The 22,796-nt window shown below is 41.0% G+C and overlaps 1 protein-coding gene across 27 annotated transcripts in view; it reads right to left on the bottom strand.

Moving 5' to 3' along the window:
- CD44 (CD44 molecule (Indian blood group)) overlaps positions 1-22,796 on the bottom strand; it is an 89,412-nt gene that overhangs the window by 26,401 nt on the left and 40,215 nt on the right. For 7 of the 27 annotated variants that reach the window (XM_027979619.3, XM_027979621.3, XM_042233348.2 and 4 more), the window contains exons 3-9: positions 21,710-21,843; positions 16,729-16,797; positions 14,060-14,308; positions 6,891-7,046; positions 4,643-4,756; positions 4,047-4,163; positions 864-992 (exon numbers count right to left, since the gene is read on the bottom strand). In XM_027979619.3, the coding sequence (XP_027835420.2) occupies positions 864-992; positions 4,047-4,163; positions 4,643-4,756; positions 6,891-7,046; positions 14,060-14,308; positions 16,729-16,797; positions 21,710-21,843 (968 nt within the window). The remainder of the gene's footprint in view (positions 1-863; positions 993-4,046; positions 4,164-4,642; positions 4,757-6,890; positions 7,047-14,059; positions 14,309-16,728; positions 16,798-21,709; positions 21,844-22,796) is intronic. The other 20 variants (XM_027979624.3, XM_027979625.3, XM_042233353.2 and 17 more) reach the window with 10 other exon arrangements.

The following is a 22,796-nucleotide window of genomic DNA, read 5'->3' as shown; positions in this document are numbered from 1 at the left end:
TAGTGGCCCCTTGACAGCAACCGCATCATGTAGCCAGTCACTGAATCCATCACTCTGACAGCTATGAATTCAGAAGCTGCCACACACCGGAAGAAAATCATGCGTTATATCCTATATTGTAAATGAAAACACAGAAATACTTCCCACTGCTATCAAGTAAGGATACAGAATTCACATTGTTTTACAAGATAGGATGCATTTCAAGGCTTCTGTCACACATGCATAGGAGCTGGCAGAGTGAACTTATCAGGCAATGCTTAGAAATGACAAGAGATGACAAGCTTTGACTCCAATCTCCCCAATCCCACAGTTCAAGTATAGAGGCATTTTTTTTTTTAATTTAAGAAGAAACTGTTGTCTATTCGAGGAGAAATCTCCAAATAAACATGACAAAAGGCCAAATGACACCAGACATGTGTTTGTCTCAAAATGTCTGGCTCCATTTCTTCAACTACTGAGGTTTTTCTGACCAAAAGCCTTCTAACAAGCCCAGTATTTTATAGAACTGTGTTGTAAAGACTGGGCCCACATCATGGAGAAGATTCCTTTACAAAAGAAAAGGTAGTATTTTATACAATCAGAGTCTCTTCGACAGTCTCCCCAGGGGATGCCAACATTAGATCCGAAAGTGACGCATGCAAGCACATATTCCGTGTCTCCCTTCTGTGCCTATATCCATTTCTGCTCAGGGGATTTATTATGAGCACTTAAGGGCTGGCTCTGTGTTGGCTGCATGGTCATTGATTAAGGGACTGTAACATCTTGCGACAATTCTTTCCAATTCTTGTTCACTGTCCTCAAAGCCCAGCATTTAACACCCGAGGAAATTTTCACCCAAGTCTGCCTGTGAAACCATGCATTACCAGTTGTCCCTGCTGTTGAATGAGAGTCTTCTTTTGGTGTTTGGGGATATTCCCCAGGCCTTCCATTCTCAAACCACTGCTCTTTCTGGGTAGCTGTTTCTTCTGCTGTACTAGTAGTGGGTGCCTGGGCTGTGAGAAGAATGTCAATGGTGAGCTGTTATTGTTCAATTACTTTCCTTACCAACACATAGCTTCCTACCTTAAACACATATACAGGTGGGACAGGAGGCAGAAAGGGACAGCAAGAAAGAGAGAGACCACTGGTCACTCTGAAAGGGATATTAGAAATCAGATGGCCTTTAGTCTTTAGACTTTAGTCTAAATCCTTTAGTCTTTCAGGTGAGAAAACGGGCCCAAAGAAGTTGTGATTTGCTCAAAATCACATAGCCAAATCAGCACAAAGTTATAACTAGATCACAGTCTATGAATTCCTAGTACTATTCTTATTTTACTAGAGTTTATGGCCTCACATACCCTGCCTGAAAGAACTGTTCATTCAAAAAATTAACCTCTGGTCTTCAGTGATTTGAGGGGGAGGAGTATATTATATAACAATCTATGATGAGATCAGCCTAGTAGGAAGACTTCTCAAATAGTGGTCACGTGACTCAACATCTCACACACCGGAAATGTACCAGCAGTGAATTTGCCCAGCATGAAAGATGCTGGGAATGACTGAGATGCTATTCCACTGACATATTACAAGGTTATGTCTATGGAGCATCTAAAACTGTCAAAATCACGTTTTAACAAATTTAATTCAGTGGAAGAAAACTCTTCTAGCCAATGTTTGACATTATCTAAAACCTTTCTAACCAGTGTTTGGCATTGTAAGAGTGTGTGACAGGCTTAAAACTTCAAGCACTCAATGTTGTAATTGTCTAGTTTGAAGAAGGACAAAATGAATGAAATAAAATTGTACCAGGGTGCCTTTGGGAAGAATCAGAAAGTCATTGACATTTTCATCCATTGTGACTAACACTGAAGTTCTGTTCATCAAGAAAATGAGACTGTTAAATACTGCGCATCAACTATACCTCAGTAAAAAAAGGAAAAACAGACTGTATAGACTTGCCAGGCTAAAGTACAGTTTGCAACTTGTAAAACTAGTTTATTTCACTATTTTAGAAAATAATGTGTGTGACTTGACAACAGCAAAGATGTTTAAAAAAATAAAACTTACTGCCCTCATTTTACCCTTGCATTGGCCAAAACATTCCTGAAGTTAACAGGTTATCCAGAGGGAGGGGAAAAATAAAATAAAAATCATAAGTTCTACCTCCCCCTGATTAAATCACTACCTCCTGACAAATAATGAAGATAGAAACAACACTGGATGTAATTACCAAAAAAAAAAAAAAAAAAACCCAACAACAAAAAAAGAAAATTTAACCCAAATATAAACTGCTTAAAGTCAAAAAGAAAAGAAAAGAAATGCACACACTATTCTATACTCTTGCTACCACTATCTTCATAAACAGAATGATCCTTTAAATAGCCAGTAACCCTCTGTTGTCTTCAATATATGGGTTAGCAGACTATAGGATTTCCATTGCAAATACAAAGATTGACTCTCTTCTAAAAGCTGTAATGTTTTTTTGATAAAGCCTAGAAATCGCCAGCCAGAATCACTTGATGTTTCGCAAGTCCCCATAAAAGAATCGCTGAAGCAGCTTCCACTTTCTGTTAGGTTTTGTTCTGTCCTGTTTTTCAGCTACCCTCCAGTAATCATGCCCCTCCCCCACTACTTTTTGACAATGGGCTCATTAATTCCCAGCCTCTTAACTAGTACAAACTTAAATAATATAAACTTTTAGGTACAAACTGTCTTAACAACTTCTAAAATAAACTATTAGGACCCAAAGGGACTGGTACAGAATCCCATTCTGAAGAAATTTCTGTTTTATTTCTCTTATTTCTGTTTCTTATTTCATTAGACTCCTTGTTAACTCAGCCCATAATCCTCATGTGAATATCAAATCTATTGTGGTCAGTAATGAGATGCAGGCCTGTTGGGTGTATTCAGCACAATGCTCTGTGCTGTGCCTAGTAGCTTCTAATTCTTTGCGACCCCATGGACCGAAGCCTGCCAGGCTCCTCTGTCCATGTGGGTTCTCCAGGCAAGAATATCGGAGTACTGGAGTGGGTTGCCATTTCGTCTTCAGGGAATCTTTCCAACACAGGAATCAAACCCAGGTCTCCCACATTGTGGGTAGATTCTTTACTGTCTAAGCCACCAGGAAAGGTCACAGTGCTCAGGATGTTCAGTCCTAATCTGTTCAGTCGAGCTGATGTCTGAAAGTTTCTTTTGTTGTCTGAAGACATCTTCAGACCATGGATTCCCAAACTCCTTTGGCTTTTAGTGATTGTTCCTTACATTTTTTGCTTTTGGAGTGTTTAAGGCTATAAGAACCATGGTTGAACCATAATTTCTATAATGCTACAAGCTGTTATCCTAAATTAAAGCTTCTTTTATACCAAATATAGGCATCTCTGAGAGAGAGACAAAAAAAGAAGAGAATATACTTACTTCTTTTTTGTCCTATCCTCATAGGCCAGTAGAAAGACTTGAAATTGCTTTAGGAAACCTGAGATGTTTGCATACAAGTAAAAATAACAGCATCAAAGCCTTCCCCCAAATTACCCTGAGCTTAAAAACAGAAAAAGAACAGTCAAGGAATTCAAATATAGTCCATCTAAGTGACTGTCTTTCCTCCCAAGAGCACAAGGGAGGTGTTTCTACACTGGGGTGAGAAACAGAATGTGAAAAAGAAGCTGGATTTCTCAAAGATCTTTACAGAAAACAAAGAGTTCCAAAGATCCTTGCTCTTGTCACACTTTCTTTCCACATGCCACTGCTAAGCACCAAAAGAACACGCTCTCCTTCAGACATTTCCGTAAAAACACATAAACTACCCAAATGGAGCCTCTGGGAATCTTTAACACAAAAAACCGTATTTTAGATATTTTTAAACATTTTGGCCTTTGGGGGCAACTTGACAAGTTAGTATTTTTAATTCCAATTTCTAAGAGACCGTGTGCAGATTTGGCAGCTTTTTATGCTCTGGGGATAAAAGAAATTACTGTGTGGAGATCGAAGATGTAGCCAATGTCTTTCCCCTACTCTCTGGAGTGACTTCACTACTCAGCTAAACCAGAACTGCTGATTGCCATCCTTCTTACTTGTGCTTGTAGGATGCGGGGTCTCCTCTTCATCCTGATACCCATGGTGACTGAGAGAAGAGTGCGGTTCCTGGGTCCAGCGTTCTCCATAAGCACTGGTGCTACTTCTGTCCACATCTGTCGTGATGATGGTTATATACATTGTGACTTTTTATCAACCGGTTTTTGATGGTTCCATTTTTTTTCTTTTAATTAAAGTACATGCCATCTAATGGTTCAATGCCTAAGTAGTACCTCTGAGCATCAACTCTTAAAACTTTTGCATGATATTGCTAATCTCTCCCAAGAGAAAATCAAAATGCATAGAATTTCTTAATGATTACCTGTTATACCACTATGACCATTTTGTCAAGGGCAGCACCGCAAACCATTTTAACATGTTCAGTTTTATAATGAAGCAACGTAAAATATCTTATGCCCAGATGATATCATTGACAAATGACTCAAGCTGAACGGAGTATCCTCATGAAAGTTCACCAAGAATTTGTGATGAGATATTAACTAAATTTCCCCACTATGTCCTGATGATTGACATTTGCAGCACCAAAGACTTTGAGGGGGGAAAAAAAAATCTTTAAGTATGTGTAACCCATTACCAGTCATCCTTGTGGTTGTCTGAGGTGATGCTTCTGGATTCGAATGGTCTGGGTTCCTTTGGATCCAATTCGGGTTCTGTTGTGGGTGGGTAAAAACCCGTGGTGTGGTTGAAACTGTGACAATGATGATTCAAGTAATTAGGAGAACGTTATTTCTTGAGCCTTCACCATTTGTTTTGTACATTTCTCCCTTCCGTAGTCTACAGAGTCGTTCATCTATACCAGGCTGTATAGATGGTTGAGTAGAAATGAAGGGACAGTGGAGAGTGACTTCAGCTTGACTCAGCCATACTGTTAAGTATCTCAGTGTCCTTCGCATTCTGTCAGAGAACACGTGGAGGTCAGAACATGAGATCTTCTGGAGAAAGCAGCCAAAGAAGCTGCATGCAGCAGGAAGGACAGCTTTGAAAACACCAGCCCTCCACCGAGGAGAACCAAAGACGTCAATGCTTTGCGCGTCCATGCAGTCTGTAACAACCCTCTGCACTTGAAAACCCAAGCGATCTCTAACACTGAAAGGTGTGCTTACAGGTAGACGCTCGAGCTGAAGAGTAGATGCTTGAAAGTTATGCCATGATGACCACTTTACTTCGTTAGTAGCATTATTGGGAAAGAAACACCCTGAGCAGCCAGAGCTTTCCTATAGATGATTCAAAGGAAGAATATCTACCTAGAACAGCCATGTGATGAGCTATGTATTTCTGAATATTCATCAAACACCTCAGAAATTCTCATCAAAAACAGAGCATTTCATGAGCAAGCCATTCATAGCCAATGAAAAGAAAACCAAGATGCGTACATTCAGTAAGAAAAACCATAGGCAACCAACCACCATTGCAGCAGCTCCCCTAAAATAAAAAGAAGCAGACATCCACCACTGCCCTGATATTGTCACCCCCAAGCATGACAGGGCTGGAAGAAGAGATGCACATGACGGAAGAATCATGACAAAATCAGAATCAACGTCTTTTGGAAAGGTTATTTGCAAATCCATCCTAATTCTTTCAAACTTTATTTTGATACCCAAATAATACAAAACTCTTCAGAATGATAATACTACTGGATTCTATTTCACAAGTTAATAAAATCAGGTAAAATCATGAACTACGTTCTCAATTAGTATGAAAAACTGGCAGTTATCACACCCCAATAGAAGGAAGTGGGCATCCAGCTCAATTAAGTGCATAGGTGCCAAGAAGGAAAGTGAGCTGAAATGGAAAAATATGCCACAGACATGAAACAATATCAAGGGAGGCTCCCCGCTGGAGCCTGAGCGTATAATTTATTTTCAGGTTGATCTGTTTGGCTTGCCATTTAAGAGGGTTTAGTTTCTCAAGTATCAAGACCACATCTTTCCTGATGCCCAACCTAGAAGATATGGCTATATCCTGAACCCAATAGACAGTACAATAGTAAAGCTCCAGTGTTTTGAGGGTATTTGGTATTCTTTCTGAAGTTACTAAAGAGAGCTCCCTTGTTAGTGTCTAAGCTCTGCAGGGGTGTCCAGCTAAGGAATACAGCTTCGATATAAAGCATATAGTTCACCTCAAGTATTTGTTGATGTCATATACTCAAATGCCTTCAGGTCTAAGCTATTCTTTTGGACCACTTCCTCTTGGGATGCTATACTTTTGGGGATGAAGCTCTCAGGTTCAAATAGGACAGACTGGACTTCGGTGACCTGAGAAAGCTCATTTAGCACCCCAAAGGCACATCTTCTCTTTAAAAAAAAAAAAAAGGCAGAGCTGTAATGGAGTCAGTTTCAGCAATCTCATCTCATTCAGCAGTATCTTAGCTCATGAACAGGTAAGTATAGGAAACTCAGTTATCTGGCAGAGTATTAGACCAATTTTTGATTTTTTAAAGGAACTTTCAGCTCAATTTCCATCTCTATTCTCAAAAAAGTTCTATAACTGTCACTAACTTGGATGCTATGATGCAATGGCTTCACTATATGTCTTTAACAATTGGCACTGTTACGTTATAGCTTAGCTTTTACACATAAATAAACAAAACAGGAAGGATTTCCATGAGGAATTAAGAATTTTATAACAGATTTTGGCTTCCATTAAAAAAAAATCAGTTCCTTCCTTCATAATCTCATCAAGGCATAACTAACTAACCTGTGGTCACAGGCTTATGCTCATTTCTCATATTAACTATTTCCCAAGAAAGATACTATCGGGCATCACTCAGATTAATCGATAAGCCTGGCACAGATGGTTCTATAGGAATTGATTATTCTTACTGGTGCTGGAGATAAAATCTTCATCATCATCAATGCCTGATCCAGAATAACTGGGGTGTCTGTCTCTTTCATCTTCATTTTCTTCAGTTGGCTCCCAGCCTGCTGAGATGATACTTGAATCCGTACCTGTTGCGGTGACTTGCTTTAGTATCTGAGCTGAATGCCAAGTGATCCATTTCACAGAGGGAGAAAAACAGGCACAGAACGTATATCAAATTCCCAAGATTATAAGAGAGAAGTGAGAGATTTGACTTCTATACTCCAAATCGTTATATTCTGGTCTCAAGCTAATGTATAGATCTAAAGACAATTGGGTATGATCTTTACAGTGGAATACTCTTTTCAACGAAGTTAAAAGAATAAATATAGACATAACCTCACCAAAGAAGTAAAAGAGAAAAAGGCTGATAAACTCCCCCATGCTTTCAGATGCATTTATTATCAAGCATATGCCATGAAAGCTAGGCTGTCAAGAACAGAATAAAAAAGTTTCACACGTGCCCATTTGTTGTGTTAAGCCACCTTCAGTAATACTTTGGAATCTAAACACATGTCAATCGTTTCTAAAAACCCCTCAGTTGTATTCACAATTTGCTATTCATCCAGCTATTAGGTTTGATCTTCTCTAGCATTTGATTTCTGTAACTCTGAACACAAATGAGAGCTACGCTGCAGTTCCCAGCATTATTTTAGCATACAACCAGAAAACTGATAAGAAGCCCGCACTCTGCAACCAAAAGTAGCCCCCGCTTGCCCCAACTAGGGAAAGCCTGTGCAAAAAAAGGACGACTCCGTGCAGCTAAACAGATAAATACACAAATAAAAATAAAAAGGTGATAATCAGAACTATCCACCAATGAGCTTTTACAGAAAGTATTGTATCCCTCACCATCAGAAAGATCATTTTGCAGAGAAACTGTGTATGAGATTAGATGATTAGAAATGTTGACTGAACAAGACATTGATCCTCTTCACATATGAGGCTGATGCTTGGAAAGACTGAAGGCAGAAGAAGAGGGTGTCAGAGGATGAGATGGCTGGATGGCAGCACCAGTGCAATGGACATGAACTTGGGCAAACTCTGGGAGATGGTGCGGGACAGGGAGGCCTGGTGTGCTACAGTCCATGGACTCACAGAGTCAGACACAGCTGGGTGACTGAACAGCCACCACATGTGACAGTCTGTGCTTCTAAAATCCAGCTCTTCAGAGTTCCAGCCCTTCACCTTCTACCCTCTATCTTGGTCAACCAGTATCATCCTCCAAGAATCTAGGGTGTGATACATCTGCCCGCAGCCTCAGAGACATAGCCCCAACAATATCAGACACGTGGCAGAGGGGCAGCTGAGGTGAAAGCTGGAAAGAGATGCCATTCTACGTTTCTCCAGTTAGAGTCCAAATTCCCAAACAGCGTTGCCCATGGTTACTTGTACATCAATGCTAGATTTTGCAAAGCAGAACAGAACATTTTGAGACTCAGTTTTTGAAAATAGAATACGCAATCAAGAAAGACAAACTGAAGTGACCCAATGATCTTACTAACAAGACTAGAAGCCAGAGTCTTGATTGGAAACTTCCAAAGACTGCCATTTCTGTAGCCATGATGTGTGTCAGAAGAATAGTAGAAAATAGTGCCATGTGCTAAGTCACTTCAGTAGTGTCCAACTCTTTGCAACCCTATGGACTGTAGCACACCAAGCTCCTCTCCATGGGATTTCCCAGGTGAGAATACTGGACTGGGTTGACATTTCCTTCCCCAGGGGATCTTCCCAACCCAGAGATCGAACCCACATCTCTTGTGTCTCCAGCAATGGCAGGCAAATTCTTGACCACTAGTGCCAGAAAATAGTAGACACAAAAGCTGAGAAAAGCTCAAGCAGAGAGGCTGAAACCATCATTAAATCCCCAAATACAACAGTAAGCCGAATTAGATTTCTTTTTTCTCGCTATCAGGAAAGCCCAAGGAGAAGTACAAGACCTTTTCCTTCACAACATTTGTCTGATGAAGATAAACCTTGTAAACATTTTAAAAATACCATTTTAAAAATTCTGCATTCAATCTCTTCACCACCCCTCCAATGTTATCTTAATCACTATCATATGTAATCATAACATAATATCAGTACTATTTTCCTTATAGGAATATTGTCAAAGTAAAAAATACAGTTTATTTTAGTCTCATAAACTAAGCAAATGTAAAGGATCTTTTTTATAACTCTTCTTCTGAATTAAAAAAGTTCTAATTATTTTGAAATATGGTCATATCCACCAACAACAAAAGTTAGTAAATGAAGATATGCTAACAATATCCCATTGTTACAGACTTGGAATCTTTTCCCACAAAAACTCTTAAGTCAAAACACTTTGACTACTAGTTACTTAGAATGAATAGTCAAACATCCAGGGAGCTTGTTAGAAACCTAGATTTTGAGATCAAGCACAGGTCACTTCCTACACTTTACAGTTGAGATAGCAGATGTCCAAACAATTGTCTGGGGCCTACACTTTCCATCTGTAAATCAGTATTTTCCTCTGTGATTATTATTCTCTGTGTTAATCAGATCAGCGGAAACCAGGAGTATGCATTTTCTAATAGACTTCTTTTAAGAGGACGTGTTCTGATTGAATCTCTTAATCAAAGATCTGAAGGAAAAATAATTCTGATTCTAGGTGCATGTTGCCAGAAGGAAAACAAGTAGGACATTGAGCAGAATCCAGTCATGTCCCAGGTCTACTGGCCTCACTATTAAACAAAGTGGTGCCAGATTCTGTTCTCCCTAAGGATGGTGACAGAGCATCAGTAGGAAATTCTGACATAATAAAGAGGTCCTTTCCCTGAATACTGAAAGGCTTGGCATTCAAGACAATAGAGATGCAAGAGACGTAACAGTTTCCCTGTCACTGCTGCTGTTTGATCCCGAGTCTTAGGCTGTGAATTACCAAACCAAGACCATATCCAATTATACTGCTCCTGAGCTGCTGCATGGCGGTTTGAGTACAAAGTTGAAGAAACCAGATCAATTATGAAAACATCATTTAGTGAGGTCTTTTCAGAAAAACTTTACTCCCAGTCCTCTCTCTATAAAATGTGTGCATATTTTATAGAATGAAGATTAGAGAAGATTGAGGCCTGATTTTATCTTTCCAGGCTCCCCCAGATCTCTTAGAATCTTAGGACAACATCAGAAATGCAAATTCAGTATGCTTATCCGTATAGTGTTACTCATTCTTCAAACGAAGCCCCCTGAATACAGGCTGAGAACAAAATCAAGTAGCAACTTAATAACCTGTGATGGAAAAGAGATTTTACATCTACTTGATTAGGTGACCCAGCCATGAACTGGAAGCCTTCTACACAGAATTTCATAAAGTTGCTTTCATTCATTTATTTTTGGAGTATCTTTAGAGGTGCTTGCTTGTAACTTTTGGATCTTTTTGTCATTTTACCTGAGGAAGCTTGTAATGACAACTAGCATTTCCAAGTTCCTCCCACATTCATTAATCTCAAGTCAAGCTTTATACTTGAGCAGGAACTCTGCAAAGGGTGTGTTTCCAAGTGTTGAAATCAGATAAAGATTTCTCAAGAATCCATTTATCACTTTCTGTCACTTTTAATTCTCATACAGAATGCATTTTCAGAAAGGAAACAAAAACTTCCCAAGTTAGAGAAATTCTGGATTCTATTCAAATTAGAGGAAGGCAATTGCAAAAATTGTCATTTTGCAATTTTGAAATCTCCCACTTGATTCTCAAGTTGGACTTGAGTCCAGACTGTTTCCCTGAAGAATGGCAAAAATCATCAGGATAAACCTCCAAGCCAGTTGAGATTTTTAAAAATCATTTTGAGTCACATGCTTCTTTGAAAATCTAATATAAGTTACAGCTGCTCTCCTCAAAAAAGGGAGCCTATACATACATGTTTTCAAAGTTTTGTGTATTTTTTTTCTGGTGGCTCTTGAATACCTTACAGCTTATCATTGAGCCTACTGGAAGCCCATGAACTCTAGATTAAAAGCTTTAACTCTATACACATTAAATGTCAACTCCTTACATAGTATGTTCTGTGCTACAAGGAAACATATGCATAAAAGGGACTAGAGAGATAGGAGCCAATTTTAATGCCGGATGCCCCAGCTAAACCTGGGCATCCTCCTGAAAACCTGCAGACAACCCATTCTTACCTCAGAAACTTGATTAAAGGTACAGAACTCTGGCCACCCTCTCCCTCTAGTACATCCGGTAGAAACCAACAGGAAGTAAACATACAAGAGCAGGACAGAAATAGGCATTATTTCTGTCTTCCGAAAAGGAGGTGTATGAGAGTTGGAGAAACTGTGAACAGCTCTCCCCTAGCCAGCAGAGTTTTCACTCTTCCCCACACAAGCAGACCATGCTAGACCAAAAATAATAATAAATATATTATTATATTATATGTTATTATACATATAATAAATATACATGTATATGTAATTACACCCAGAAGACAAGGAGATAAGAGTGATTAAAGGCAAGAGTCTGCTTCCTGAATTAGTTTAAGTTTCTGGATTCCAAATGATTCCAGATCACCAATAGCAAAAAGGCACTTCCAAAAACAACATTTATAATAAAAGGCTTGCTGGAAGTCAAGCGCTTCCCAGATGGTCTTTCTCACTGGCTCTCCCTATTGCCACCCACCAAGGACCCTTAAGGATGGAATCAACCACGCAAGCCAAAGATGCACTTCTTGGTGTTCAGCCAGCCTTCCTCTTGACCTCTGCCCTTCTGCATCCATTAGGGAGGTTTTGTTATCACTCCCTCTCGCTAAGTCCCAACTCTCAGTCCGATAGCTATGAGGCTTGGGGATTCTCCTCACTCGGCTTGGAAAATATGGTTTGTTCAGGAACTTGTCAGTGCTAATGTTCTCGAGTTTGCCGCTTGAGCAGGCTGCTTGTTTTCTTTGACGCCTTTCTTCGTGTGAGCTAATTTATTCAGCATTGCCCTACTGGATCCTACAACACTCTAGCGACTCTCAGGTTGGCTCTGGACTTACTCTGCTAGACATATAAGTCTCCTCCTACACTACTTAAACTTAGCTAAGTGTTTTGGAAAGAGAAAAGCACAATTCTTGTCTCAACCCAAATGCTAAACTGTGTTTTAGTTAAGTAAACATACTTAACCAAATCATTCCCTGGATTTCTGTATAGGAAACAGGCTCCATGAAGGGAGATTCATCTGAGTCCCCAGTAACAAGAGCATTGTCTGGCTCAGAGAAGACCTCAAATACTGCTTGAATGAAAGATGAGGTTACTAATCCTTACCTTTTCCTCAATATTACCTTCTAATGGTGTTTACCACTGGGTCCCAAGCATTAGAATCGCTTGATACATTGTAGGACTTCAAAAATATGTTTGCTGATTAAGGCAGAAAAGCTACTGTCCTTAAAGGATGTTGCCATGAATGTTTATAAAACGTCCTCATTGCCCTTCCTGAAGCACATGTGAAATACTATTTTCTATAGGCTGTCAGCAGCTTAATGTTAGTTTCATCTGGTTCCCACAAGATACATTTTGTCTCGATTTTCTTCTTTGGAGGGAAATGGTACTTTCAGACTGCCTTGATCTGCTTCCTGCTAAGACCACTAATTGTTGCTTTTGCTAAAACTGCATTCCCTGAACACCTTCTAAGTGGTTACTTTAGAAAGGCAGGGAACTCAGGAAGGAGCAAGTAACTAGCAGCTCCACCTGCTTGGTTTGCAGAAGCTTCTCTCCAGAAGCGTTGTCCAAACCTGGAGGGATAGGGTGGGGAGGGAGGTAAGAGGGGGGTTCAGGATGGAAGGCACATATGTTATACTTATGCCAATTCATGTTGATGTATGGCAAAAAAAAAAAAAAAATCACAATATTGTAAGGTAATTATCCTCCAATTAAAACAAATAAACTTTAAAAGAAGGATTGTTCATAGGATTACAGACAATACTGCAACGCAGTCTCCAGAGATCCAATAACCTAGGAAATCATGGGAAATTTGAAAATATCTGCTGGTTGAAATGCTTCAAAGAATCTTTAGAGAATGACCGGATCCCAGCTTTATCTGTGCCCTTCCCTCGGCAATCTGCTAACAGAAATTTAAAACACCATCAAGAAAGTGACCTTACGTTAAATCACAGTGCTCTGACAAATCGCCCTGGCTTCTGAAGAATAGAAAAGGGCCCCGTCTTGAGCACTGGCAAACCAGGACATTTCTGCCACACTCTCTGGAGACCAGAATTTCACCCCCCGAGAGCCGCAGCCAGGAGAAGAGAAGATCCACACCATACTAGGAAAGGAGCTCAAGAGGCACAAGGCCTGTTTGAATTTGAATAATCCTCCACAGAAGGAACACAGCCCATCTGGAAACCTGTTTTAAAACAAACCGTACGGGAAAAAGCAAAGAAGGAAGCAGAGCAGAAGACCAGAGGAAGATGTACACGCTTTCCAATGAAAGTGAAACTCCGGGGCCAAACCCCAAAGAAACTGAATGCAGAGCTTAAATAGCTGCACTCCAGCAGTCCCCAGAATGAGTTACTCACATAACCAAGCAAGCATGAAGAGCCTTCCCCACTAGAGACGGATATAAAACCCATAAGTAGATTTAATTTGATCAGATAACTCCTTCAGATACACTCCCTTAGGCCAAAAACAAAGGAATTGTTTAGCAAATCATGAGTCGAGAGTATGACTAATTATTACCCAATTAACAATATGAATACAAATCAAGTTAAAACCTAAACGTATAAAATGAACCTGAAAAAAAAGTAGCAGATGAAATGGTATGCATATTTTATGATCCCGACTTTATGGAAACAATTTTATCCATAAATGGGTAAGAACAAGAAGTGAATGCGCCAAAATGAAACTAGCTTGTGTTATCAGGTCTCAACCGTCACCATTTCTCTGGGACAAGAGAACAAGGGACGTTCTTCTGAAGAATTTCCAGTACGGTACTTCTTAGAGATGGAAAAAACAGTTTTTTTATAAGCAGAAGCAGTCAACGATATAGCACACTGACAACTGCGGAAGGCCACCTCCCCAAATCATGTCAGCACCTTCTAGAGACAGACGCTATCTACACAAGTTCATGTCCCTCAGATAGACCAGAGACATCCCTGTGAGCGAATGGCTATCGGAAAGCACAGGGACTCTTTCTCCTTACTGGTATCCGAGGTATTCTCTGGTTTGCTGGAGACCCAGGGGCTGTCTTGGTCTGGGGGTGGGTACGCAGTTGGGAGGTGCGTGTGGAAGATGCTGTAGCCTCCTGACGTGCTTCTCTCGCTGGGGGAGCCACTGCTCATCTCATCATCAGGAGGGCTGCTGGGGCTCACGATGCTGGGGTTGATGTCTTCGGGGTTCGTTCTGTATTCGCCTTTCTTGGTATAACGGGTGCCATCGCGGTTTACAATAGCTGGAAGACAGAGGAGCCACTTTCAGAACCTGACAGCTGATGTATTCTGACTCTAGGAAAGACGGTGGCTTATCTTACAGTGACTTCAGAGCTATTTTTCTTTTTTTATTAAGCAAAACAGCGGCTAACTACATCTCTAGTGGGGAAAACAAAGTGACTGTATAATGCACTGAGACAGTGAACCCTCCCTGGCCACTCACACACACACTCTGGAAGTGGGAAGGCGGGGGAGAGGGTGTATTTAGACGTCCCCAGGTTTGAATCCCAGCTTTGTGTGGCTCTAGACGAGGTAGGCAACCCTCTGAGCTTCAGTTTCATCATTTGTAAAGTGGGGATGAGACTACCTCCTCTATAAGCGCTATATGATCCACTGTATGGAAAGTACTTAGCCTAGTATTCAAAACAGAGCTGGTGCTCAATAAACGGTAATTCTCCTGCCTGGTCCCTACCCTTCCTTCTCAAGTACATGTCATATTTGTTGCTATTAATTCCATCTATTTTGAGAAAGTAGGAGACAAAGAGGCAGTCAGTCTCATCAGGGAATACAAGACATAACTTCTTTATTAGTACTTCAGTTTACCGAGCTTCACAGATACTGTGTTTTCCACATGGAAGCTTTGTGGAAACGCTTCGTTGTCAGATAATGGTGAGCATTTTTTAGCAATGAAATATTAATTAAGGCATGTACATTTGTTTAAAAAAAAACAAAACAAAACAATGCTATTGTGCACTTGGATTATAGTAGAGTGTAAATGTAACATCTACATGTGCTGGGAAACTCCCCCAAATTTATCAAAATGTTCGTTTCATTGCAGTGGTCTGGAACCAGACCTCTGAGGTATGCAAATCCATGAAGAATTAGATTTTCTCTCTAAGGGGAAAATGTTTCCAGTTTCAATGAATCCCCAGTCCTGGCTAACAAAACAGCACGCTGAAACACTGACAGAGGCTCTGCCATCTGTGAAATTCAACTTGAAATAAGGACACAGGAGTGAATATAAAGATCAAAATCTTTGGTTTAAACAAGAAAATGACTAGAATGACATGAGGAGAAAGAGCGAGAAGGGCTTCATTCATAGTTCTCTTCTAAATGTGTTGCCTTCAAGTGTGAGTCACTCACTGCACAAGTGTGCATTTAGCTGAAGTGATTTTCTACTATGTGGTGTAGGCAGGACTAAAGATTCCTTCTGTTTGTCCATCTATCTTGTCCAAGTGGAACTATTAATCAAATATAACTTGTAAAAAATCCAAAGTCTCCATCACCCTAATCATCTCACAGATGGAGATCTGATAAAGAAATAGGACCACACTTGAACGGGTCTGGACATGGAGAAAAAGATCTGTTGGGACCAAGCAAATGGGGCATTTATTGAGCATCTACTATGGGCCGGGCATTGATCACATTAACTTTTTTAAGTTTCATGACAAATATTATATGTCGATTCATTACTCAAACGAGAAAACTGAGGCTCAGATCATCCAGATTGTAGAGAACTTGGATTTCACACCAGGTCTGACACAGACAGAGCACTTCACAGGTGCCGGCCCCTTCCTGTCCGGCACAGGCCAGGGGCAATTTCCTGCCGTGGGGAGCTGGAACTGTGTGGGCCAGGCATGATTTTCGTCCCCGTCACCACAACACTCCTGCCACCTTGGACATCGAGGGGTCTGGCTTTTAGGAGGTAGAAATCCAGCCTCCTCATCACTGTCATACTTCTCAAAACATGAGGCTCAGAGGCAATCAGATCAAGGTTAACATGTTGACCTATTTGAAAGTTCTGGCTGAAATACTGTGTTTTCTGCAGTGTCAATCTCTCAGGATAATCAGGAAGATTTTAGGTCGACATAGTGTAAATAACGTTGAAACACATATCAAGAAGTTTGCATTCTTATTATCATTTTTAAATACCCCAGTTGAATCAAACAGAAAATGTGGGAGGCCAGAATGTCCCTACCTCTAACACCTATTAATCCCTCCCTCTGAGAAAGGGAACATGGCTCAGACTCGGAGCCTTCAACAGCTAGAATTTAAGAATATTATTTAATTTTTCTTACATTTATATTTATTTCTAAGGTTACCTTTTACTTATAACCAGAGGTATTGGCTTTCCATTTGGAGTTATATTAATGCTTTTTAAGTAGAAAATAATGGGTCAAATAAAGGAAAAATATCAAGTAAATGACAGTGCTGTGTCCACAGAGATGCCAAAAAATGTGAAAGCAGTTCTCAGGTGACTGATGTTTCAGGAACAATGAATGTATCGGGGTAAACCATATAGCAATAAAGGGACAGTAAACTGTAGCCCTGTCTTTAGCCTTAAGGAAATGAGTGCGATTCCATTCAAATATGAAACAAGAAATGCACCTGATCTTTTCCCCAAGAAGGGGAAAACTCCGTCAAGGTTAGAAGAGATACATACTTATGGTAATGGGTCCTTCAAAGGCATTGGGCAGGTCCGTGACTGAGGTACAGTCTTCTCCAAGTGGAGCTATGAAGTAGAAAAGAAAAAAGACATGAGAACGCTAAAAACCAGAAGCCTAATTGATGTCCATTTCTCTTTGCTAGGATGACTTTCGCTATAACTTAGCCCAGATCATTTTCCTAAACTTGACCAAGTCACCTAGGAACTTCTCTGACCTTGGTGATGCATTTTTTCGCTTTTATTTTACTTCATACATCTTTAGAAGGTCCCCACGCCAACATATCCATTCATTAACAAATGTATATGCTCTATACCAAGCATTATAGAAGGCTGGTTGATACAATGGTGGTAAGATAGACATGGTCTTTCTTTATTGAGGCATACATTAGAAGTTATTTTTAAAACGTATTATAAAATTAACAGGGGAAGCACTTCAAAAAGTGCTAAAGAAATGTATGAACTATAATGAAGAAATTACATGTAACCCCAATAATCTGCAGAAACAATGGGAAAACATGGCTGGCAAATGCAATCAAATACTTATCAGCACGAACAGCATGAGACTCTAAAGACTATCATAATCCACATAGAACTTACTTTGTAGGCATGTTTTTTTAAAAAACCAATCTTTTTCTTTTTATTAATGTATTATTAATGCATTTAACTAATCCCCTAAGTGCCTATTCTGAATAACATACTTCTAACTGTACAGCTTCCGAGGTTGTCCACCTTTGGTCCAGGTGCCCAGAATATTTTCTGAGGCTTCTGTTTTGGCTTATATCATCACAGACACTTCTGACTTCCTTTTCTTCTCCCTTCCATTTATCTTCTACTTCCTCCCTTCTTTGGGAATAACAATTTCTGACTGTACGTTGGGCCTACCTGATCACCCACAGATGTTATGAGAGCAGCTCTTTGAGAAGCACTGTCTAATGCCCTTTGAAAGCAAACTCTGAAAGTTTCCCCCTGCCAGCCATCCCTTGAGCACTGTAGGGAGCCTGCAGAATGCTTTAACCAACAGTTCCATTCCTGCTTAAATGCTCTATTCCATAACTGGACCTTGGTTAAGCTCTAAAAACTCAGAGAGCTTTAAGCTGGCTTCGCTGTTACAGGAAGGCTGGATTCAGTTGTGTATTATAGTTTTTATACGTGTGTGTGTGTGTGTGTGTGTGTTTGTGTGCACGTGCTTTAACTAATGAAATGGAAAACTGATTTCTTAGGTTAGTTTCTTCTAGAATTGTTTCTTGGAAAAGAGGACAGAACAAAGAAATGGATGGATGGTTGGTAGATGGATGGATGGATGGATGAATAAATGGATGGATGGATGGATAGATAAATGGATGGATGGGTGAATGGATGGATGGATCGATGGATCGATGGAAGGAAGGATGGATGGACAGAGGGAGGCAGGCAGGCAAACTGCTATTACAAAGGAGCCTATTATTACAAGTATTTTGAATGTCCTGCCATAAATCACTGGGTATTTATGACTTAGACAAACACACAAGTCTAACAAAGCAGAGTTTGCTTGCTCCCCAGTTCCTAGGAGCATATTTTCCCACATATAAAGGGCATGGTGCCCTTTACTTGCCTATCCTTTGCCATCATAATGGAAACACCTGGCAGCTTTATACACTCAACCAGAGAAAAGCAGGTTTTAAAAATAACCATTCTTGCAAGGGCTGATTAAAAGATTTCTCAGAAGAGAGACTCTTCAAAGAGAATGTCACTTCCTTGGTAAGGTCATTCCTCATAATCCAGTCTAAGCTAGCCCCTCACCACCCCCAACACCCATCACCACTGCAGAGCTGTTCTCTCTCATGTCTTCTTGCTCACCACTAGCTGAAACTGTCCTGTTCATTTTACTTGATGGCTGTTCATAGCACATCTCCTATCCCCTACCCCCTGCCACCCAGCCACCTCCATAGAAATACGGAAACTCCACAAGATAAGCAGTAACTTTATCTTTCTTGCCAAGAACATTTATGTATCATGGGGCTAGAGAGGCACCAAAATCTTTGTTGAATGAATGGAGGGAAAAAAAACCACCAATATAATTTTCTTACAGTCTATTCTTCTGGTAAACATATCTAAGATATTAACTCCCCCCCACAAATGGTCTGCAAATACAAACAAGTCAAGAAACACTCTTATCAACCCTGAATGACAATGGCTAAGAATTAATGAAAGGAAGTTTCAGGCCTATCAGTTCTTTATTCATTTTAAGCATTAACTCAGTACATACGACGGATCACAGAATAAACAAGGAGCAAAAGATGAACATTTCTGTCTGCTTTTGAGGAATCTGCAGGTCATGGGAGACAATAATAGTATTTCTTTAGACTTCTGCTGTTTTCAAAAAATTCCCAGTGATTCCCTCATTTGAAAATCACGACAAACAGCCAACCTGGGAGATCCTGCAAAGTATCTACAGGATCTATTTTGGGGACACCACCAGAAACTGACCTGACCCATGAGATGTTTCTGATTTAACTGTTATGTTACACAAACCCAGAAACAGGATTATGACTTCTTAATGTCAAGGATGGAATCAGTTCAGTTCAGTTCAGTCACTCAGTCGTGTCCACCTCTTTGCGACCCCATGAATCGCAGCACGCCAGGCCTCCCTGTCCATCAACAACTCCCGGAGCTCACTCAAACTCACGTCCATCGAGTCGGTGATGCTATCCAGCCATCTCATCCTCGGTCGTCCTCTTTTCCTCCTTCCCCCAATCCCTTCCAGCATCAGAGTCTTTTCCAATGAGTCAACTCTTCGCATGAGGTGGCCAAAGTACTGGAGTTTCAGCTTTAGTATCATTCCTTCCAAAGAACACCCAGGGCTGATCTCCTTTAGAATGGACTGGTTGGATCTCCCTACAGTCTAAGGGACTCTCAAGAGTCTTCTCCAACACCACCTCCCCCAAATTCAAAGACAATTGCAGGTAACAGTAGTGCACTGGAAATTTCCAGGAATAAAGTTGCAAGAGAATGAAGCATGATGTCAAAACCAATAAGGCAGTTTTGCAAATGATTAGTGCATTTGTTAGAATGGAGTCCCTTCATGCTCCAATTCACCCTAACTTTTATAAAGAATATCAAATCTGGCAGGCATACTAAGATGGATGGTGACCCAAATGTGCAATACATTCGTGCTCCCATGTCAGATACAGGGCCTCATTGGACAGCCTTTCATTCTGTTTAATGAGCATCACACTGCTGAAAGAATCAAGCCTGTGGAGTTTCCTTGAACTGAAGGATTTGTTAGAAAGACTCTGAAGTGAGCCTCCTGATACATTGTATCTCATAAACCTTGCCTCCACTACACCAAAATAGCCAAGAGAAATGTTAATTATTCAATCTAGCCAATCGCTCAGTGACAGATGGACAGACAGCTTCCTGAGTGCCCAGTACATACTTGTTGAATAAATGAATAAATAAACAGATGAATGTAGAATCTTGCCCCTAAATTTCTCCTTTCCAAAGAGAAAAGGGCATTTTACTGAAAGTAAACTTCAAAAATGAACTAATTCAGGTCAGTTTTCTGTATCAACACAGAAGTCACCAGTGCTGAGCCTGACCACTGAGAAAAGAGGCAATAAACACCATGAAGCCTTTCCAGGGCCTGCTGTATTCTCATTTGTCAACCACAGGCCATGTTTTACAAAAAATACTGCCGACATTTTAAGCTTATAGAAGGTATCTGCTAAGATGGGGCTGGCTTTGGTCCCTGTGGCAAGTTTGCAAGGAGGATCACATCACTGGGCCCTGACCACCTGCTGAGCGGCCTCAGGCTCAGATGGATTCAAGGATCTTTCCAATGTGATCCCTGGCACAGAGCAGAAGCTTATCAACATCTGTCACCCACTTAACACCCTCATCATCCTCCAACTCTAATCCAAGACATTTAGAACGTATTTCTCCTTAGATAAACATTCTTCCCTAGCTCCTTTATTTTTCATCTCATGACTTCAACAAGATTAACTCTGGAGACAAGAAAGATGGCCTCTGGTTCCTTCTCACTCTACTCTGCCCAGCACAATACTGAACGTGTATCACTGATCACTAAAACATATAGAAAATTGATAAAAAACACTCTAACATGTTGAGTAAATTTGGATACAAGAAAATGAAACCCATTGCTTTGAACTTTACTGCAGCTACTTTGGCAAGCAATATCCCCCAGGACTTCTCAAACTTTTCAATGGAACTAACCTCCCCAAAGTAGAGGAAGGTTCATCAGTACTGTTCACTCCCTTCTCTGAACATAAGCCCAACCCTATGGGCAAAAAGAAAGGCAGGGAGAAAAGTCTCAGTGGTAACTGGCCTGTGCGTGCCTGCTAAGTCGCTTTAGTCGTGTCCGATTCTTTGTGACCCTATAGACTGCAGACCCTATATAGCCTGGCGGACCAGGCTCCTCTGTCCATGGAATTCTCCAGGCCAGAACACTGGAGTGGGTTGCTGTGCCCTTCTCCAGGGAATCTTCCCCACCCAGGGATCGAACCTGCACCTTTTATGTCTCCTTGCCATTGTCAGCACATGCCCTGATGCTCCCACGGACCTGGCTGTGCATGGCTGTCCACGGCTGTCCACTACGCCGTGGCTTCCTTCCCTCGCTCCCATCAGGGCTCTCCCACACCCACCTCCTCATGGGCACTCTCTCTGATTATCTTCTCAGAAAAAAAGCACCCCTAGCACTCTGGAGTCCCTTGCTCTGTTTTTTTTTTACAACGCTTGTCACTGTCTAACTTCATGAAAGTGATTTCATATGTATTTGCTTACTGTTGGCCTCTCCAACATAGCAGGTAAGCACCCTGGAGACAAGACTCTTTTTTACTACTGATGAAATATGCATCAAGCATCTGTTATGTGAATGGAGGCTGCATGCATCCCCACTGAAGCCGAGACTTTCAGCCATGCTGCTGAAGGCTGGCTGGCCAAAAGCTGCCCAGGACTTAAAGCCAACCCACTTGGGACCAACCTGAGGCATTGAAGCAGTACGTGTCATACTGGGAGGTGTTGGATGTGAGGATGTAAACCCCTGTGTTGTTCGCAGCACAGATGGAATTGGGGTGGATCCGGGGAATCACCACATGCCCGTCTATGAACCCGTACCTGCAAAAGAAAACCAGAGGTCATCCACCTGCAGCAGTGTAGTTAGGGACTTCATAAAATCCCATCCAAGGCCGTTTCATGCAGTACAAAACCTCCTTCTGCTCACCCACCCCTAGGCATGTCAGAGTTTTCAACAACTGAGTTACACAAAAGCCAAAAACAACAACAGAGGGACAGTGAAAGGGACCAATGAGGCTGACAAAGTGATTTTCTTGGAGCTCTGTAAAATTTTTTAAAAAATCAATCCATTGCCATTGAAATTTGTGATCAGCAATCAGTTTGAATGAGCAGAGGGAAGCCAAAGTCAGATAAAATGACCCCTTTACCATGTGAGATCCACTCTGGCCCGCCATTACCTTCCTATTTGCCAGAAAATACAGAAAACTACTGGCTCCCATCAGTTGGGAACTAGGTGGCTTTTCATCTCAGTTCATAAATCACAAACCCATATCCTTCCCATATCTATCTTCCTCTTCTTTCCTGGTCTCATCTTTTTCTGCGATTCCCTCATTCCAGACTTCATTGTTCTAAACTTGTGAAAGTCGCTCAGTCGTGTCTGATTCTTTGCGACCCCATGGACTATAGCCAGGCTCCTCTGTCCATGGAATTCTCCAAGCAAAAATACTGCAGTGGGTTATCATTTCCTTCTCCAGGGGATTTTCCCAACCCAGGGATTGAACCTGAGTCTTCTGCACTGCAGGCAGATTCTTTACCCACTGGGCCACTTTATTAATTAATATATGCCAGATACAATGCCTCTTGTCCCACGAACATCTCAGGCATGATTCCACTGCCAGTGGAAGTAAATTGATGGTCATTAAAATGCGAGTACTAATGATTAATGGGTTTCCCTCATAGCTCAGTTGGTAAAGAATCCACCTGCAATGCAGGAGACCCTAGTTCAATTCCTGGGTTGGGAAGATCCGTTGGAGAAGGGATAGGCTACCCACTCC

Source organism: Ovis aries, chromosome 15 (genome assembly GCF_016772045.2).
Source record: "Ovis aries strain OAR_USU_Benz2616 breed Rambouillet chromosome 15, ARS-UI_Ramb_v3.0, whole genome shotgun sequence".
In the NCBI taxonomy this organism is placed as follows: Eukaryota; Metazoa; Chordata; class Mammalia; order Artiodactyla; family Bovidae; genus Ovis; species Ovis aries.
The sequence above is the reverse complement of the archived record's forward strand: the minus strand, read 5'-3'. Positions and strand labels throughout refer to the sequence as shown.